The sequence below is a fragment of the Ovis aries genome, chromosome 2, assembly GCF_016772045.2.
Source record: "Ovis aries strain OAR_USU_Benz2616 breed Rambouillet chromosome 2, ARS-UI_Ramb_v3.0, whole genome shotgun sequence".
NCBI classification, from domain to species: Eukaryota; Metazoa; Chordata; class Mammalia; order Artiodactyla; family Bovidae; genus Ovis; species Ovis aries.
Genome location: NC_056055.1, coordinates 73,389,211 through 73,410,546, shown reverse-complemented (window position 1 = coordinate 73,410,546; position 21,336 = coordinate 73,389,211). Strand labels below are relative to the sequence as shown.

General features: G+C 35.3%; 1 protein-coding gene across 2 annotated transcripts in view; it reads right to left on the bottom strand.

Moving 5' to 3' along the window:
* The window catches only part of JAK2 (Janus kinase 2), a 115,988-nt gene that overhangs the window by 34,812 nt on the left and 59,840 nt on the right, over positions 1-21,336 (bottom strand). For both annotated transcript variants that reach the window (XM_042243421.2, XM_004004357.5), the window contains exons 6-9: positions 12,509-12,654; positions 3,842-4,163; positions 2,878-2,997; positions 878-1,035 (exon numbers count right to left, since the gene is read on the bottom strand). In XM_042243421.2, the coding sequence (XP_042099355.1) occupies positions 878-1,035; positions 2,878-2,997; positions 3,842-4,163; positions 12,509-12,654 (746 nt within the window). The remainder of the gene's footprint in view (positions 1-877; positions 1,036-2,877; positions 2,998-3,841; positions 4,164-12,508; positions 12,655-21,336) is intronic.

Here is a 21,336-nt window from a genome sequence, read left to right as displayed (position 1 = left end):
TGGTTGCAGTAGAAACATTTTAAATATTAAATAGCTACATGCGGCTAGTTGCAATTACTAAAGAGCACAGATTTAGAACATCTCATTTCCATCACATACTGCACAGCAATAGTCTAGAAAGATGGATATCAGACACAGTTTGTGTTCAAAGCTTTCAATAGAAGGTGTTGGATTATTCAAAAATAAGGATGATTATCAAATTTTGCATTGTGGCTCCTCCACATTATTTCCAAATTAATGAAACATAAATTGGATGGTTTTAAAAAATTAATATCAAAGAATTAGTTAAACACAAGGAGATCCAACCAGTCCATTCTAAAGGAGATCAGTCCTGGGTGTTCTTTGGAAGGACTGATGCTAAAGCTGAAACTCCAATACTTTGGCCACCTCATGCAAAAAGTTGATTCATTGGAAAAGACTGTGATGCTGGGAGGGATTGGGGGCAGGAGGAGAAGGGGACAACAGAAGATGAGATGGCTGGATGGCATCACTGACTCGATGGACGTGAGTTTGAGTGAACTCTGGGAGTTGGTGATGGACAGGGAGGCCTGGCGTGCTGCGATTTATGGGGCTGCAAAGAGTCAGATATGACTGAGCAACTGAACTGAACTGAGAGTACTAAATATCTAACTTAAACAAGTTAGTACTACAGACTGGAATATAGATGGTAGATTATAATCTAAATAATTCTAATTATTATGTAATCTGATTGGAAATAGACTTTTGTTAAAAGAAAAATAATTTCAGTCAGATCAAGTTAATATTTCTCTTCCTGAACTTCCGAAACCTAGGTATATCATTCTGTTGTGTAAAATATTCTTTATAAATATCTTGTTATTACTTTAAAAAATTTACTTTAAAAGTCAATATTACTCACGAAATTGGGCCATGACAGTTGCTTTGTATATTTTCAAGCACCATTGGAGGTGCTACTTCTTTACAAAGATAATGATGTGCATCTGCAGTTAATCTATAATATCCATCAATTAATGACACAAAAGACAAAGCTTCTCTTAATGACTTAAGTTCAATTTCCTAGGAGGAGAAAAGAAAAAGAAGAAATTTATTTTCACTGCATGTTATCAGGTAATTCTTCTAAATTACTTTTCTTTGCGATTGCTCAAATGTCTTTAATGGCTCCAAGTTATACACTTTGAATTACAAATTCTTGTGTCTGATATTTGAGACCCTCTCAAATATGGGTTTACCATGCTTTTTCAGTTACAGTCCACTCTATATCCATAATTATACTATATTTTCCAAAACCCATTAGACAAATATTCCAGTCATTTCAATTAGAAACCTATCTATATCTAGTCTGATACAAAAGTTGGTATGAATTAGAAATACTACAAGAAACTGAAGCAACGATCAACTTGCAGAAAAACAAAAAGTTGTACATATAAGAATGAAACTGTAATCATGGTATAATGCCTGTTCAGCAAAGAACAATATTAGTCACAATGAGAATAGAGAATATGTACTTATATCAAAAATTATAAGGAAAGAACTGTGTGAGGTATTTGAACTATCAAAAATATTTAGCTAACACAGGTTATAAAAATGAGTCCTATAAAAGATACCATAAACAACGACATGAAGAATTGCAAACCTGTGCAACAAAGGATTAATACCTAAGAACAGGAAAGCATGCTGATCAAAGTGAATTACAAGTTTTATAATTTTGGTCATATAACCCTGAAATGGCCAGAGAGGTAAGACAGAGAGATATTTAAATTACAAAATAAATATGACATTTAAGCCAAAAGTACAAGAAATATCTGAGTTAAAAAGAGAACAGAGCCAGAAAAATAAAAGCAGTTTAAGAGGACAGTACAAAGGAATTCATTTCTTCCTTTCAATTAAAATAAGTAGGATGTCTGAAGCTGTTTTGTCTTATCATTATTATCAGCCCAGGCTGGGCAGCATGTGGGCTCTTAGTTCCCAGACCAGAGATCAAACCCATGGCCCTGTAGTGGAAGCACACAGTCCAATCCATTGGACAACCAGGGAACTCCCTCTGAAGCTATTTTAAAACAGAGGAAAGGTTAATCTTTTATAATCAAACATGCCTCACAGTTCAGATAAGGATTACCTGGGATTGGTTCACAATTTGTTACATAAATAGGCAATATGATAGAATTATGCATACCTCTACTGGTAAAAAAGATTATACAGTTGTCCCTCCATTCCTCTATATCTGCATGGTATTGGCTCAAGCATCTGTCTCCCCTCCACAGACACCAAAATCCCTGAATCCACAAGTCCCTTATATAAAATGATGCAGTATCTGCATATAAAGTATCTATATCCTCCCATATCCTTTAAATCATCTCTATAATACCTAATATAACGTAAATGAGATGTGAATGGTTATAAATACAATATAAATGCTATGCAAATAGTTGCCTGCACATGGTAAATTCAAGTTTGCTTTCTGGAACTTTCTGGAATTTTTTTCTCTGAATATTTTCAATCTACAGCTAGTTGAATCTGTGGGTGGAACTCACAGATATAGAGAGTAGACTGTATAGAGAGGAAAGAGCATTACAACAGGGAACGAGCAAAACTGGGGTCGGGGTGGGAGAGGAGAGGGCAGGAAGTAACTGGTGCTTTGCTAATTATGAAAATGACTGAAAAATACATTAATGTGCAAGACATTCTTTGGGGAGATGGTGTTGGTAGTGATACAAAAAACTAGATGTAATCAAAAAGCTTACTAAAATGATGTTTACAGCTCTAAGTTGATGTTACCAGCTCTATTTAAAACTACAATCAAAATCCCTACAAGAGAACATCTTAGGTATTAAGATGCTGAAATACTTATTTCTGACAACCATAAAGCATAACCATTATATAATGATAAAGCAAACTTACTAGACTTTTACCATCTTGCTTATGAATAGTTACAATTCTGCTTTCATTTGCGCCTTCTTGATTTGCTTGTTTAATACTGATATCAATAATATCAGGAAAATCACAATACAACTGTAAATCCTGTAATTAAGAGCAGTTGATATTAAAAATAGGTTGAATTTAGGGAGCTATTTTAAAATAAGACTTATAAAGGAGAGAGATTTCATTCCAAATTCTTTTTTAAAGTATTGACAGCAATAGATAAGCATTAAATGAGATTCTCTCTCCCAATAATGTAACCCTGTATCTTGGTTTCCATTTAAAAATGAGAGGATTAAAGGGTGCCAGGAATCTAAAGTGTGCTATAGTACCCTTCAATCCAATCAACATTAATAGAAACCATTACCAGAAAATTCAGTTTACCAAATAATTAAAATAAAATAAAATCTGACAACATCCTAAGAACAATATAGACATGAACAAACTTAAAACTTGTAATGCAAACTTAAAGAAGTATTTAACAAGTATGCAACATCATAAAATCAATAAAAACTAATCTTTTTCTAGCTGAATTTCATAATTGTCCTTCCAGTTATCAGTAACAGTTAAAGAAAAGAAAGAAGCAAAACAACTTTAAAAATCACTTTTAGAATTTAAGCCTTTTTGAACCTATAAGAACACCATCTGTATTTTCCAAGTCTCCTGTAAATGTGTTATCATACTTTCAGAATTTTAAAAACCAAAAATTAAAAAAGAACACCATTACTAATTATTTTGTCATAGAAAACAAACAAAATGCCATTTAAGAACAACGAGAAAAGAACCATAGCTATGATCTTGCTGGTGTCACATTATTAAAAACTTCCACTTATATCAATGGAAGGAGAGTAGTGCAAGACCATGTTCCAAATGACTAAAAGTACTTTGCTTCTATTGCCATTCTACTTAAATTAACAAAGAACAAGAACATATCGTTGAGGATTACCTGTTCTGTCAGTGTCTCACTTTCTTTATGTTTCCCTCTTGACCACTGAATTCCACCGTTTCCAGTTATTATAATGGTTGCAAAAATCTCCTCACCTGAAGGACCTCTTCCAGGTTCTTTTACTTCAAATTGCTCTGTGTAGAAGGCAGACTGAAGAGTTTCCAGATTTATAAGATACTTAAGTTTCAAGTTTCTGGCAGTGGCTTTGCAATGGCTGAATTGCTCAATAAATCTGCGAAATCTGTACCTTATTCTCTTCCTTGTCAAAATATGATACTCTTGGATCTTTGCTCGAACACATTTTGGCAAAAATGTCTTGTAGCTAGAGATAATAAAGAGTACACACAAGAGCAAAACAAGTTGGAACAAAATAAAATTAGAAGATACCACTCTTCTCCATAATAAGTAAATAGCACAACAGTCAAGTGAAAAAGGTAACAAAATCACCATCCATATAGTATAAAACCTTAACGTTTTATTTGATGATGTGAATGCCTTTACAAATTCTGAGTTGTCATAAAATTTTAGAGAAGGCGAAGTTAATTTTTTTCCCCTAAAGAAATGAAGACAGAGTCTAGTTAATATTGGAATCTCTAAAAATTTCTCTATCTTATATACGTCATTTTGGCATATCTTTCCTATAATACTATACTCTAAAATTTATCTGAATTCTGGAAATTGTTATATTTTGTTAGATATTACTGATATTCACTAGGCAAACATACTTCTTTTGTGTTCATTATTCTCTCAGGTCAGCTTCAATAACTCCTATTAATCCCTTTGAAATAAAAACAGTTCTATTTGGAAATGTTCTGAATCTTTTGTACTTCCATCTCTATGTAAAATATCCCAAGGAAGGAAGATAATTTATTTCCCTTCTGCTCAAGTGTCTAAAAAAGGAAGACTATTTTATTTCTGAAGGTACAGCTGGATCTCTATAACCATGTTAGATGCTATTCCCTTTGTCTGACAGCATTCTGTGCGATGCTCCATAATTAATCACTTATCACATTGTCCTACACGTACCTGAGTGCTGGAACTGCCTAATGCTGACAGATTATTATATTTTAATGATTATTTTGTACTGTTATAGAGCCATCATTAAAATTTGAATTAAATAAAATAGCAAATAAATTACATTTAAATATAGACAATAAATACTCAAAAGGCATCACTTCCTAATTATTTTACATTATTTATTTATTTATACATTTTTACTACTATATGTGCTTTTGAGGTTATATGTGAGTGACGGAAAGGGTTTGCTACTCATCTCTCTTCAACTCTGCATTGGGTGACCTCAGATTGCTACTTTGAAATTGGCCACAGATACATGTTATTTAAACCATGCATATCAGCAAAAGTTACAAACAAATCAGATATTTTTTTCTCTAAGAACTGTTGTTAAACATTTACCAGCACACCACTGCTTTCTTTCCTTCCCTGCTCTACCCTAATCCCCTTACAGAGCTATCAGTCTTGTGTTCAAGTAGCCAAAGCTGCTGGGAAAAGTCCTTTGACAAGGTAGATGGCTTGCATTATAAATTCATAATCACAAATTTCAAACAGGCTTTTGTCACTACTATCACTTTTATGACATTTCTCTGTTCAACTAATTTTCCCAAGTCCCACAACTATGTCAAATCTCCGATATTTTTAAAGTTCCTTCTTCTCTTCTTACACCTCAGCTACACTTCTCTCTATTATCAAAAACGACTTCATGTTTTTCTTAGGGGGAAAAAAAAAGCTTCTCTAAGCAGAACTCCCCCAGTATCATGCTAGTAAACCTTATACATGTGCATTCATTCTTTCTTCCTTCCCACCTATTACAATAAATAAGGTATAAATCTATTAAAGTTATTTCTTTGATATGTACTTACCTCTACCCTCTGGGGAATTTTACCCTATTTATTACTTATCTTCAAACCACAAGTTTTAAAGTTCTTCCCATCTTAAATATAAAAATCTCCTTATCCCTCTTCTCTCTCCAGCCACAGCCTATCTGGCTTCTTTTTAAGAGTTCATATAGCCAATTTCATTTCCTCACCTTCCATTTACTCCTTAACTCACTCCAATCTGGCTTCTGTTCCATCATTCTCTAGAAACCACTCTTGCTAAGATCAAGGAATGTTGCTAAAACCAAATTCCTTGTTCATTTTACTTGCCATTTTTCAGAAGCATCCAACAGTGTTAATCACTCTCTCCTTGACACTTTCTTCCCTTAGTTTTCCTGATTTCCATCCCATTTCTTTGGCTACTTTGCCAGTCTTCTTTACAGGTTCAATCCCCTTTAGCTGGTGATAATTGTTAGAATTCTTCAAGACCTAACTATGGGCCCTCTTCTTTTCTTATCTATACTTTCTTTCAGTCTAGATACAAACGACTCTGATATCTCTAGCTCTAGCCCAGACTTCTAAGCTTCAGACATTATCCTCCATAGTCAAGTCAATTTACCCATATAATGTGGATGTCTCAAAAGTGCCTCAAACAATGGAGCAAACCAAATTTATGAGTCCCCATAACGTCCTCCCCTAAAAGATTCTCCTAAAGCATTTCCTATCTGAGTACACTGCACTAAAGATCCCCTTATTCCCACAAGCCCCAGAAACTCATGAATCATTCTTTACATAACCTCCCCACCAATCCCCATTATTCAATCTGTCACCATCTTCCCTTGATTTTCCCTTCTAAATATTTCTCTAATTTGTCCATTTTTCTTATTATTAACCAATTCAACTGCAATTCCTAGAGGAACTACTGCAATGACCTTACTATCTAGGCAACCCACATTTCCATTTTCTCTTTCAGCCCTCAAATTAGTTTTCTACTCTGTTGTCATAGGAATCTTCTATGTATTAAACCCTTGCTTTAATACTCTTACATAGGGCTTCACTGGTGGCTCAGTGGTAAAGAATCCAGCTGCCAATGTAGGAGACACAGGTTTGATCCCTGGGTTGGCAAGATAACCTGGAAAAGGAAAGGGCAACCCACTCCAATACTCTTGCATAGGAAATCCCATGGACAGAGGAGCCTGGCGGGCTGCAATCCACAAAGCTGCAAAGAGTTGGACACAACTTAGCAACTGAGCACACAGGCAATACTCTCACATAGTTTCCTAGTGTTCTTAACCTTATCAACATGCCTCTAGGTTCTGTATGGTCCAGCCCTTGCCTCATCACCTACTAACTCTTTGAGCTCGAACCATACTGACTCTCTTCATCCTCCCCATATTTCTTTCTGCTGCAAAGCCTCTTCCATGAGCCTCTACTCTCCATCAGTTACCTCTCTTCACCCAATAAATTCTACTCATTTTTCAGATCTCAAAAGTCACATTCCTTTCCTTTTAAGGGCAATTATATATGTGTAAAAGACTCTTGATGAAGGTGAAAGAGGAGAGTAAAAAAGCTGGCTTAAAACTCAACATTCAAAAAACTAAGATCATGGCATCCAGTCCCATCACTTCATGGCAAACAGATGTGGAAACAATGGAAAACACTGATAGACTTTATTTTCTTGGGCTCCAAAATCACTGCAGATGGTGACTGCAGCCATGAAATTAAAAGATGTTTACTCCTTGAAAAACAACCTACAACAAACCTACACAGTGTGTTAAAAAGAAGAGACATTATTTTACTGACAAAGATCCGTATAGTCAAAGCTATAGTTTTTCTAGTAGTCAAGTATGGATTGAGAGCTGGACCATAAACAAAGTTGAATGCTGAAGAACTGGTGCTTTTGAATTATGGTGTTGGAAAGGACTCTTGAGAGTCCCCTGGACTGCAAGGAGATCAAACCAATCAGTCTTAAAGGAAATCAATCCTGAATATTCATTGGAGGGACTGACGCTGAGGCTGAAGCTCTAATACTTTGACCACCTGATGTGAAGAGCCGACTCACTGGAAAAGACCCTGATGCTAGGAAAGATTGAAGGCAGGAGGAGAAGGGGACAACAGAGGATGAGATGGTTGGATGGAATCACAGATTCAATGAACATGAATTTGAGCAAGCTCTAAGAGATGGTGAAGGACAGGGAAGCCTGGCGTGTTGCAGTCCATGGAGTTGCAAAGAGCTGGACATGACTGAGCAACTGAACAAAATATATAAAATTTAACAAAAGTCTGGATAGAATATAGGAGAGCCTCGGTAAGTTTAGAAAAAAACTGAAAGGTGTAAAAATACAATCAGAATACAAATACTTCCTACTTTACCTTCTTCTGTCAACAACTTTAGCTAAACCAAGAGCCCTACTAAATCTGGATTACAATTTATATAAACACCAGTGCTACTTGATTTGACAAGGCTTTGAAAGCTTGTCTGGAAACCAAAAGAGGAATTTAAGATAACAAAATACAAAAAGTTTTTCCACTTTGATTCCTAGAATAAAGGACAGACATACATCCTTTGCTATACTATAAGAATGTATAGTTTCTTGAATATGATGAATCTGCTTTGGTATCATCTGTTATGGGAACTAGCTAGATTTTGTTAGAAACACTAAAAATTTTTCAAAAGTCACAAAGTTATTAATTCCTGAAGCATGGAAACATTATTCTTGATGCTTTTGTTATACTGAAACTTTAAGTGTTAGTTACTCAGTCACATGGAATTCTCCAGGCAAGAATATTGGAGTGGGAAGCCATTCCCTTCTCCAGGGGATCTTTCTCATGATCTGGATTGAACCCAGGTCTCCTGCATTGCAGGCATATTCTTTACCATCTGAGTCACCAGAGTAGCCCTGAACCTTTAAGGTAGCCTAAAATTCAGGCTCTAAAAGCTTCTGAAGTTAAGTCTTATCTTACATACCATTTTTGTACCATAACATGAAATCTGCATCTTGTTATTACAATTGGAATAGACCACTGTGAACTCTAGTATCTGCTTAGCTGTGCAGGAGTCTAGTGATATGAGGTATATATCTCCGTTGCTATGTTAAGTGGCCTTGGCCCTGGTCTAGTGTTCACAAATTCAACAGGGTCTCCTTTACACACTTTTCATTCTCTACTCTCTTCCTTTTGCAGACCTAGGATTTCAAGGAGCAGATGAAGAATGAAACAGAAAAACCTTCTCCATTTCCTTTACTTTCTGTACTCCAACAACAAAACCACAATGCGCAATCAGGATCTGGCACAGCGAAGGCTAAGTGTCTAACACACACACACGCACAAGGAGGTGCACGAGCACACAGACACAGGCACACACGTGGACACGAAGGCTCGTTCTCACAGACACAGATGCACCTGATACACAGGCACAGACACACAGAGACGTACTGTACAGGTATTTTTTTAAGTCTGGGAAAGATAACACAGGTATTATTTTATGTATCATACTAGTCTGAGAAGCATACTCTACTGGATATTTCTAGGAACAAAGCAGCTTATTTCATTCGGGAAAGAACAAATTATTCACCTGTTCTTCCATCAATCCCGAAAACTTTAACAAAAAGTAGAGTTCCTTGATTATTTTTCAGAAATAAGCAATGAGAGAAAATTTGGAAAACATCAGGGAATTAAATTACATTAAGAAGGCAAGCTAATCAGGCATGATTTGCTTCAGTACAGCGATAAATTATTTATCTAATATTAAAAGGTCATGGTACCAAAGACAAACAAAAAAATAGATAAATTAGGTTACTTCAAAATTTAAATTCTTGTGCTGCAAATAATACTTTCAAGAAAGTGAAAAAAAATCCACAGAATAGGAAAAATATTTGCAAATCATATATATGAGAACCTACATCAGGAGACTTGTATTCATAATATATAAAGAACTCAAATATATTTATAACTCAATAATTAATACTGAATTGTATAATTAAAACAAGTAAACTTTATGTTATATGAATTTTATCTCAATAAAGCTGTTTTAAAATAGCATGGAATCTTATAATGAATGTTTAGTATCTATACAGTTTTAAAAGTAAATGAAAAATGAAGCAGAATTTTGCAGATGCACTTATATTCTGGTAAAGATAATCAAAGAAATACAATTACTATACATTCACTGGTTTTAGGACACTAGATTAAATAGGCAGGAAAAAGAATAAATAGATGATGCAATTCCTGACCTCAAAGAAACCATAATCTATAACGTGCCAAGACTTTTACAATATCATGTCTCCATAATGTTCCACCATAGCTTAAGTCTAGAGTTGGCTTCATATTTAAAAATTCATTTTCAATGGCTCAAAGCTTCTCTGTTCCTCAACTATGTCCCTTTCAATTCCTTCAGTTTCTACTGACAACATCTAAGACACTCACTGTGTTCTACTATGGTCTTGCTACACCAGATATTCAACAAATAGTTGTTAAATGAATAAATGAATGAACAAAGGAATGAGTAAGTTATTATCCTAAGAGGTGTTTGTCTGGATTTTAATAAAGATCAAGGCCTTACTGGAAAACAGAAACATTTTTGTTTTTTCTTTAGATGTTGGAATCTTTAAGATAACTTCAGTGAGTTCCTAAAATCATTCCCTATGGCCGGCCTACACCCTTAGATGTAGTAGACATTAAGGACTAATAGGACTAAGGACTAACACACATTTGAAAACAAAACAAGAATACCTAAAACCAAAGAGGGAAACATAGAAACTGATAACCTGCAAACTGGGTATTTAACACGAGGGCAGTCATAAAAAGAGGGACAAAAGCCAGTTACTGAGAGAAGGATTTCTAGGAATAAAGAGAATTTTAACCACATTCATGACATATTCAAACTTATAATCAGGTAGGTATATATAATATGTAAAACAAATGTTTAGTCTTCAAACTTCAAAAAAAAATTAAAGCATCCTTACAGTAGTCATACATAGCTTCAAAAGGAGTATAAGTCTTATAGCCATTAAAGATGGGCAATAGGAGTAGCATTTCAAAAAATCATATTAGACATGACTGTCAGAATTCAAGATAAAGAAGAATAATTCTGAGTCTGTGGATCACATGTCTAAGAATCTGCTGGATGTGTTATAACATGAATAAGGCCTAAGGAGCTAATGTAAAACCTGACAATAACTGATAACACTGTATTATATAACAGAAACTTGCTAAAGGAGTAGAATGTAAGTTCTCACAATAAATGAATAAAGAAATATTTATGTGAGGTGATAGATACATTAATAAAGAGGGAACAGTTTTACAATATATAGGTAGATGTTCACTTTAAATACCTTATAATGTTATATGTCAAGCGTACAAAAATAAACTCAAAATGGATTTTGAATTAAAAGTCTAAATGAATTAAAAGTCTAAATGTAAGACTGCATACTATAAAATTCCTCAAGGAAAACACAGGTAAAAAATACCCTGACATAAATCATAACAGTATATATTTTTTGGTATTCATCTCTTAAAGCAAAGAAAACAAAAGAAAAAATAAATAAATGGGACCTAATTAAACTTAAAATTTTTTGCATAGCAAAGGAAACCATCAACAAGATGAAAAGACAACCTACTGAATGGGATAAAATATTTGAAAATGAAATGAATGATAAAGGATTCAGTTCAGTTCACTCAGTCATGTCCGACTCTTTGCAGCCCCATGGACTGCAGCACGCCAAGCTTCCCTGTCCATCACCAACTCCCGGAGCTTGCTCAAACTCACGTCCATCAAGTTGGTGATGCCATCCAACCATTTCATCCTCTGTTGTCCCATTCTCCTCTTGCCTTCAATCTTTCCCAGCATCATGGTCTTTTCCAATGAGTCAGTTCTCAACTCATATATACTCAACATCAGAAAACCTAACAACCCAATTAAGAAATGCGCCTAAGAACTGAATAGACATTTTCCCAGAGAAAAAATGCAGATGGCCATCAGGCACATGAAAAGATGCTCAATACTGCTAATCATCAGGGAAATGCAAATTAAAACTACAAAGACATGTCACTTTGCACCCACCAGAATGGCTATTAGTAAAAAAAATATCATACAAATATCAAATGTTTGTGAGAGAGGAATGTAGACTGGTACAACATTGTGAAAAATAGTATGGAGGCTTCTCAAAAAATCAAAATTAAAATTAACACATGACACAGCAATTCTACTCTTGGGTATAAATGCAAAAGAAACAAAAATACTAATTTGAAAAGATACTTGCACCCAATGTTCAAGCAGCAGTGTTTACAATTGCCAAGGTATAGAAGCAACCCTGTGTCCATTAACAAATGAATGGATTAACAAGATGTGGTATATACACACATGCGCACACAATGGAATATAACTCAGCCCATAAAAAAGAAGGAAAATTTGCATTTGCAGCAAAATGGATGGACTGGCAGTGAATTATGTTAAATGAAGTATGCCAGACAGAGAAAGACAAATAGTGTACAATATCACTTATACGCAGAATCTAAAAAATACAACAAACTAGTAAACATAACAAAAAAGTAGACTCACAAATACAGAAAATGAACTAGTGGTTTCTGGTGGGGTGAGGGAAAGGAGGAGGAATTCTATAGAGGTAGAAGGGAAAAAGGATTATTATGATAACATACAAAATCATTTGTTTGAAACTTCTGAAATCCTAAAGCATCTATGGAATTAAAAATTTTTTTCATTTAATTTTTAAAAAACACCAAAAAATAAATACAGGCAAACTGGAAAAAAACAAGTAAGTTATACAAAAACTATAACTAGTCATACTCATATGGATTTGCATAAGAAAATTACCTGATAGAGCTATAGATGTCCAGTGGCGTTTGATTCTTTTCTTTGGCTATTCTCATCATATCTAACACTGCCATCCCAAGACATTCTTCCTGTGTTTCATGAGTCACGGGTACTTTTATCCATCCATGTAAAAAATCATGCCGCCACTAAAGTAAAAACAAAATATAGAAGAAAATACTTAAGTTTCACTATCACATTTTAATCTATTATTATATTTTAATCTATAGCATAATTTTCAGAACATATACATTTAACAAGGTCAACTCTTCCCTTGATTGTGAAACACTTTGCCATAAAGTTTTAGTCTAAGTTCTTTTGCAAAGATTTAAATTAGGTTACCAATTATCAGCCTATTTCACTGATTCTACCTTCAAACTGCATCTTCAACATCAAAATTACCTAAATTAGAATAGGTATTAATCAATTAAATATGCACTGAGTTCCAAATATGCTCAAAGTATTGTACTAAGGACTGTTTTGGCTACAAAGAAATATAAGATGTAGTCACAGCCTCCAAGGAGACTAAACTGTAACCAGGAAGTGAAACAATTGAAAAAAAAAAAAATTACAATGTCAGACACTGTATAGTGAGTACCACACAACAGATGATTTAGGAACTTAAAAGAAGTTGAGATTGTATCTAGCAGCAGTAACTAGGAAAAGTTTTGCAAAAAACATGAAAATTTCATGTATTCTTTGAATATGAAGAAATTTATAAAATATATTTATTTATTTATTTATTTGGCTGCACTGGGTCTCTGTTGTGTCACACAGGATCTGTGGCTCAGCTGCTGCAGGGCATGAGGGATCTTAGTTTCCTGACCAGGGACTGAACCCATGACTCCTGCACCCCACAAGGTGGACTCTTAACCACTGGATCACTAGAGAAGTCCCGGAAGAAATTTTTGATTAACACAAAACAGGATGCAGAAATAAAAGAAATGACACAAAAAGCAAGCACAAGGCATGTTCAGAGATGCAAAGTAGTTTGGTTGGAGCAGATAATTCATGTAAAGTGAACGAGCGAATTAGGCTTGGAAAAGCAAGTTGGGGTCAAACTACAGGTACTCTTCAACAACTGGATTCCAGAAGCAATAGAGAACCATTTTCTTAAATGTATCCATTTCATAAAGTATCTTTTCTTAAAGCATCATGCCTGTTTCACTGGTAGAAGCAGCAATAATACAAGGACTTTAAGAAAATAGTGTATTCAAGGAGACTCTTGAAGAGGCTGCAGTAATGGTTCAAATATGAGAGAGTAAGGCTTTGCTGTATAGAAGAAAAAACACTAAAAGAGTCTGAAAAACCCATTAACTTTATAATTATATGTAAAAGAATTAAGAAAATGGAAAAACAGAAATTCTAAGATTTTGATCTAGACAATTTAGGGACACAGATAAAATTAGACTAAATATGCAATGGGAGCAAGGTTAAAAGTACCAGTATTCTAAAAATAACAATTTTCTTTATAAGAAAGGTAAAAGCCATAATAATGGCTGAAATACCAACCAAGGCTTAAACTAAGAGAAAAGATCATCCATATTTTATACACATATCTCCCTTCTTCCATATGATAACGTCTCATGAAATTAAGTTTTACATGAATTTAAAAAATAATTTTATTTTAAAAAATTAATATGCACTTAAAAGCAGGAGAAACTAGGGAAAACCGCTAGACCATTCAGGTATGACCTAAATCAAATCTCTTATGATTATGCAGTGGAAGTGAGAAATAGATTTAAGGGACTAGATCTGATAGATAGAGTGCCTGATGAACTATGGATGGAGATTTGTACCACTGTACAGGAGACAGGGATCAAGACCATGCCCATGGAAAGAAATGCAAAAAAGCAAAATGGCTGTCTGAGGAGGCCTTACAGATAGCTGTGAAAAGAAGAGAAGCGAAGAGCAAAGGAGAAAAGGAAAGATATAAGCATCTGAATGCAGAGTTCCAAAGAAGAGCAAGGAGAGATAAGAAAGCCTTCCTCAGTGATGAATGCAAAGAAATAAGAGGAAAACAACAGAATGGGAAAGATTAGAGATCTCTTCAAGAAAATTAGAGATACCAAGGGAACATTTCATGCAAAGATAGGTTCGATAAAGGACAGAAATGGTATGGACCTAACAGAAGCAGAAGATATTAAGAAGAGGTGGCAAGAATACACAGAAGAACTGTACAAAAAGATCTTCACGACCCGGATAACCACGATGGTGTGATCACTCACCTAGAGCCAGACATCTTGGAATGTGAAGTCAAGTGGGCCTTAGAAAGCATCACTACGAACAAAGCTAGTGGAGGTGATGGAATTCCAGTTGAGCTGCTTCAAATCCTGGAAGATGATGCTGTGAAAGTGCTGCACTCAATATGCCAGCAAATTTGGAAAACTCAGCGGTGGCCACAGGACTGCAAAGTCCGTTTTCATTCCAATCCCAAAGAAAGGCAATGCCAAAGAATGCTCAAACTACCACACAATTGCACTCATCTCACACGCTAGTAAAGTAATGCTCAAAATTCTCCAAGCCAGCCTTCAGCAATACATGAACTGTGAACTTCCTGATGTCCAAGCTGGATTTAGAAAAGTCAGAGGAACTAGAGATCAAATTGCCAACATCTGCTGGATCATGGAAAAAGCAAGAGAGTTCCAGAAAAACATCTATTTCTACTTTATTGACTATGCCAAAGCCTTTGACTGTGTGGATCACAATAAACTGTGGAAAATTCTAAAAGAGATGGGAATACCAGACCACCTGACTTGCCTCTTGAGAAATCTGTCTGCAGGTCAGGAAGCAACAGTTAGAACTGGACATGGAACAACAGACTAGTTCCAAATAGGAAAAGCAGTACATCAAGGCTGTATATTGTCACCTTATTTAACTTGTATGCAGAGTACATCATGACAAACTCTGGGCTGGAAGAAGCACAAGCTGGAATCAAGATTTCCAGGAGAAATATCAATAACTTCAGATAATGCAGATGACACCACCCTTATGGCAGAAAGTGAAGAGGAACTAAAAGCCTCTTGATGAAAGTGAAAGAGAAGAGTGAAAAAGGTGGTTTAAAGCTCAACATTCAGAAAACGAAGATCATGGCATCTGGTCCCATCACTTCATGGGAAATAGATGGGGAAACAGAGGAAACAGTGTCAGACTTTATTTTGGGGGGCTCCAAAATCACTGCAGATGGTGACTGCAGCCATGAAATTAAAGACACTTACTCCTTGGAAGGAAAGTTATGATCAACCTAGATAGCATATTGAAAAGCAGAGACATTACTTTGCCAACAAAGGTCCGTCTAGTCAAGGCTATGGTTTTGCCAGTGGTCATGTATGGATGTGAGAGTTGGACTGTAAAGCAAGCTGAGCGCCGAAGAATTGATGCTTTTGAACTGTAGTGTTGGAGAAGACTCTTGAGAGTCCTTTGGACTGCAAGGAGATGCAACCAGTCCACCCTAAAGGAGATCAGTCCTGGGTGTTCTTTGGAAGGAGTGATGCTAAAGATGAAACTCTAGTACTTTGGCCACCTCATGCGAAGAGTTGACTCATTGGAAAAGACTCTGATGCTGGGAGGGATTGGTGGCAGGAGGAAAAGGGGATAACAGAGGATGAGATGGCTGGATGGCACCACCGACTCTATGGACGTGAGTTTGAGTGAACTCCGGGAGTTGGTAATGGACAGGGAGGCCTGGCGTGCTGCAATCATGGGACCATAAACAGTCGGACACGAGTGAGCGACTGATCTGAACTGAAAAGTATATCTGGTAGCTAACTTTCAAATTAGAAAATATTTTTGTATAAGAAAAGAAATATACTACCTAAAAGGCACAAACCATGAAATAACCAGTAAGTACACACATACACACACCCATCCAAAACAAAGGCCTCAATATTGATAAGGCAAAACTGACTCACAGAAGGATATTTCTTTTTGCTCAATTTCAAATACTAATTTCGTCCCACTTCTGCAAATAGGCAAGTAAATCATTCTTGATTTAAAAAAGCCACAGATAACCAAAGGCTAGGTAGATTATTTTTAATAGTTTGCTTCCGTTTCATATATTATATGGGACCAGAGTATAATAAATTCTGTTTATGAGAATATCCTGTGGAACTCATGCCCAAAAGGCAATAAACATATGAAAAAATTAGTGCAGTGCTAACAACAGTGCTAACAACAGAATCAGCCAAATAACCATTAGAAAAAAGTACAAATGAAAGAGTCCCAAATGCCAAAGCATATAATGCCAAAATTTTAAACTAGCCTTCTTAACCATCAATAAAACTGATTCACTTAACTGACTCATTTAAGTAAAACTGTAGAAAAGTAGTTTCTCATGTAGGCAGCTGACATTTGAACCAAGAAATTTTATCTACATTCAGCCAGGAAAAAAGAAAGAAAGAAAGAAAACAGTTATAGTAAAAAATTAGCTGTATTTAGTCTAAAACATGCATAAAGTCTAATCTGATATCAATATAATCTAAGAATAAGTAACTATTACCTTATTTATTTTCTGGGCATGGATTTAGAGAAGTAGAGATACTAAGTAATAGAAAATTGCATGTGGTAGTGTCCAGACACAATAGGACTCTATTATGAAATTATTTTGCCATCCTAGATAAGAAAAATCCCTTCTAGAAAGATAAAATTGGAAATCACCTATCATTTTTCTAGATCAAAAGTATGAGATATCATAATACTAATATTATGGTAATGTAGCTCAATGAATAGTTTAGGAAAACCTGGCCTATCAATGGGACTTAACTAGCATGCCACCAAATAAACCATATATGCATAACAGATGAAATAATACAATCATAAAAGCAGCAGAAAGTCATAATTTCATAGTACCCTATTCTCAGAAGCTTGTTTCTCTTTCCTTAATGACTACCGAAACAAAGGGAGCTACGTAAAAGTTGGTTAACAGTCAAATGGTTTTGACAAGAGTGCCAAGACCATTCAACAGAAAAAGAATAGCCTTTTTAACAAATAGTGCTGAAAAAACTGGATATCCACATGCAAAACAATAAAGATGGACCCTTACCTTACAGCATATAAAAATTACCTCAAAATATAAGACTGTCCTTACATGCAGGTGACATGACACTACATACAGAAAACTCTGAAGACTCCACACAAAAACTACTAGAACTAATAAAAGAATTCAGCAAGGTAGTAGGATATAAGATTAACATACAGAATTTGGTTGCATTTTTACACTAACAGTGATATATCAAAGAGCATGTTAAAACAAACTTGCTTTTGAAACAAAATTTTATTTTATTCAAAAAAATAAAATACTTAGGAATAAATCTGATCAAGGAGGTAAAAGCATTATATGCTGAAAACTATAAAACATTAATAAAGAAAATTAAAGATTATTCAAAGACACAGAAAGATATCCTATGTACTTAGAATGGAAGAATAAATGTTGTTAAAATGGTCATACTACCCAAAGAAATCTACAGATTTATTTAGCACAATCCCTTCAAATTACCCATGACGTTTTTCACAAACTAAAAGGAATCATCCTAATTCTTCTGGCCATGCCATGCAACTTTCAGGATCTTAGTTTCCCAATTGGGGATTAATCCCAGGACCTGGCAGTGAAAGCACCAAGTTCTAACCACTGGACTGCCAAGGAATTCTCAGATAATATTCAAATTTATATGAAACCATAAAAGACCCAGAATTACCAAAATAATCCTAAGGAAAAATAACAAAGCAAGTGATCCTAAGGAAAAAGAACAAAGCAAGAGTCATAACCCTCCCAGACTTCAGACATTACTACAAAGCTACACTAATAAAAATGGCATGGGACTGGTGCAAAAACAGACATACAAATCAACAGAACAGAATGGAGAGCCCAAAAATAAGCCTACACACCTATGGGCAACTGATCTTCAACAAAGGAGACAAGAATAATTGGGAAAAAGTCTCCTCAGCCAAGTAGTATTAGGAGAGTTAATAGCCACATATAAATCAATACTAGAACACATGCTCATACCATACACAAATATAAACTCAAAATGGTTTAAAAACTTCAATATAAGACATGACACCATAAAACTCCTAGAAGAAAACATAAGCAAAACATTCTGACATAAATCCTACCTACGGTCAGTCTGTCAAGGCAATAGAAGTAAAAAAGTAAAAATAAATAAATGGGACCTAATCAAACTTACAAGCGTTTACATAGTAAAGCAAAATGTAAACAAAACAAAAAGACAACCTATATAATGGGAGAAAATACCTGCAAATGATGCAACTAGCAGGCTTAATTTCCAAAATATACACATAGCTCGTACAATTCAATAACAAAACAACAAATAAACCAATTGAAAAATGAGCAGAAGAGCTAGACATTTCCCAAAGAAGACATACAGATGGGCAACAGGCACACGAACAGACACTCCACATCACTCATTGTTGGGCTTCCCTAGTGGCTCAGATGGTAAAGAATCCGCCTGCAATGCAGGAGACTCAGGTTTGATCCCTTGGTCGGGAAGACTTCCTGGAGAAGGGAACGGCTACCCACTCCAGTATTCTCGCCTGGAAAACTCCATGGACAAAGGAACAATGCAAAACAAAAATACACTGAGATCTCACTTCACATTGGTGAGAATGGCTATCATTAAAACGTAATAACAAATAACAAATGCTAGAGAGTATGGAGAAAAGGGGACCCTCCTACACTGTTGAAGGGAATGTAAGTTGGTACTGCTACTATGGAAAACAGTATGGAAAAAAACTAAAAACAGAGTTACCATATGATTCAGCAATCTCACCCCTGGGCATATATCTGAAAAAAACTGTAATTCAGAAAGATAAAGGTACCCCAATGTTCACAGCAACCTATCTACAAGAGTCAAGACATAGAGACAACCTAAATCTCCCCTGACAGATGAATGGATAAAGAAGGTATGGTACGTATATACAATGGAATACTACTCAGCCATAAAAAGGAATGAAACAACGCCATTTGCAGCAACATGGATAGATCTAGAGATTATCACAGAAGTGAAGTAAGTCAGAAAAAGAAAGACAAATACCATGTGATATCCCTTATAAGTGGAATCTAAAATATGAACTTATCTATGGAACAGAAACAGACTTAGGCATGCAGAACAGACATGTGATTGCCACAGGGTGGGGGAACGGACTGGGAATTTCAGGTTAGCAGATGTAAACTAGAGAATGGATAAATAACAAGGTTCTACTGTATAGCACAGGGAACTATATTCAATATCCTATGATAATCTATAATTGAAAAGAATATGAAAAGTGCGTGTGTGCATGCTAGGTCTTTTCAGTTGTGTCCGACGCTTTATGACCCTATGGAGTAGCTCACCAGGTTCCCCCATCCATGGGATTCTCCAGGCAAGAATACTGGAGTGGGTTGCTGTGCCCTTCTCCAGGGGATCTTCCCAACCCAGGAGTCAAACCTGCATCTCTTGTGTCTCCTACATGGTAAAGCAGGTGGGTTCTTTACCACTAGTACCATCTGGGGAGCTATGAAAGAGTGTATATATGGATATATGAATCGCTTTGCTGTACAGCAGAAATTAGCATACTGTAAATTAACTACAATTTTTTAAAAAAAAACCCTGAAAACAGATCAAAGATCTAAATATAAGAGCTAAAACCATAAAATATTTATAAAAAATAAAGAGGGAAAGCTTTACAATGATAGATTTGGCAATGATTTCTTGCATTTGACACTAAAAGTATAGATAACAGAAGGAAAAAATAGATAAATTGCACTACATCAAAATTTAAAATGTTCGTGCATCACAGGACATAGTCAATAGTGAAAAGGCACTTCACAGAATGGGAGAAAATCACTGCAAATCATATATCTAATAAGGGGTTAGTAGCCAGAACCAGACAACAACAACAAAAAAAAACCCTAAATAAGCTGATTAAAGAAATGGGCAAAGGACTTGAACAGAAATTTCCCCAAAGAAAATATACAAGAGGCCAATAAGCTTATAAAAACGCTCTACATAATTAATCATTAAAGAAATGCAAATCAAAACCACAACATGATTATCACTTTACACCTATCAGAATGGCCATTATCAAAAAGTGTTGGTGAGGAACACTTGTGTGCCACTGGCAGTAAGGTAAAAACGGTGCAGCCGCTATGGAAAACAGTATAGTAGTTCCTAAAAACATTAAAAATAGAATTACCATATGATCTAGTAGTCTCACTTCTGGATATATATCCAAAAGAATTAAAAGTAAGGTCTCAGAGATATCTGTACATTCATGTTCATTACAGTATTGCTCATAAGTACCAAAAAGTAGAAGCAAAGCAACTCTCCAGAGACATGAGCAAACAAAATGTGGTATATACAACAGAATATTACTCAGCCTCAAAAGGAAGGAAAGTCTGACACATTCCAAACACAGATGAGTCTTGAAGATACTATGATAAGAGAAATGAGCCTGTCACAAAAAAGCAAATGCTGTATAGTTCCACTTAACTGAGCTCACCTGGAATAAACAAATGAATAAAGACAGAGTAGAAAGGTGGCTGCCAGAGGTCGGGAGAAGGAAACAAAGAGGTACTTTTTAATGGGTAAAAGTTTCAATTTGGGAAGATGAAAAATGTTCTGGAGATGGATGGAGGCAAAGGCTGCACAATATGAATTCCCTGAATTAAAGCACTGCTTTGATCACTAAAAAATGGCTGAAATAATAAACTTTATTAAGTATATTATATCCCTTCACACAAAAAAATGTCAGTTGCTCTATACAGCAAAAAAGAAATATTCTTTAATCTGTTGCTCATAAACAACTATATCTACTACACATCTTAGAAATGTGAG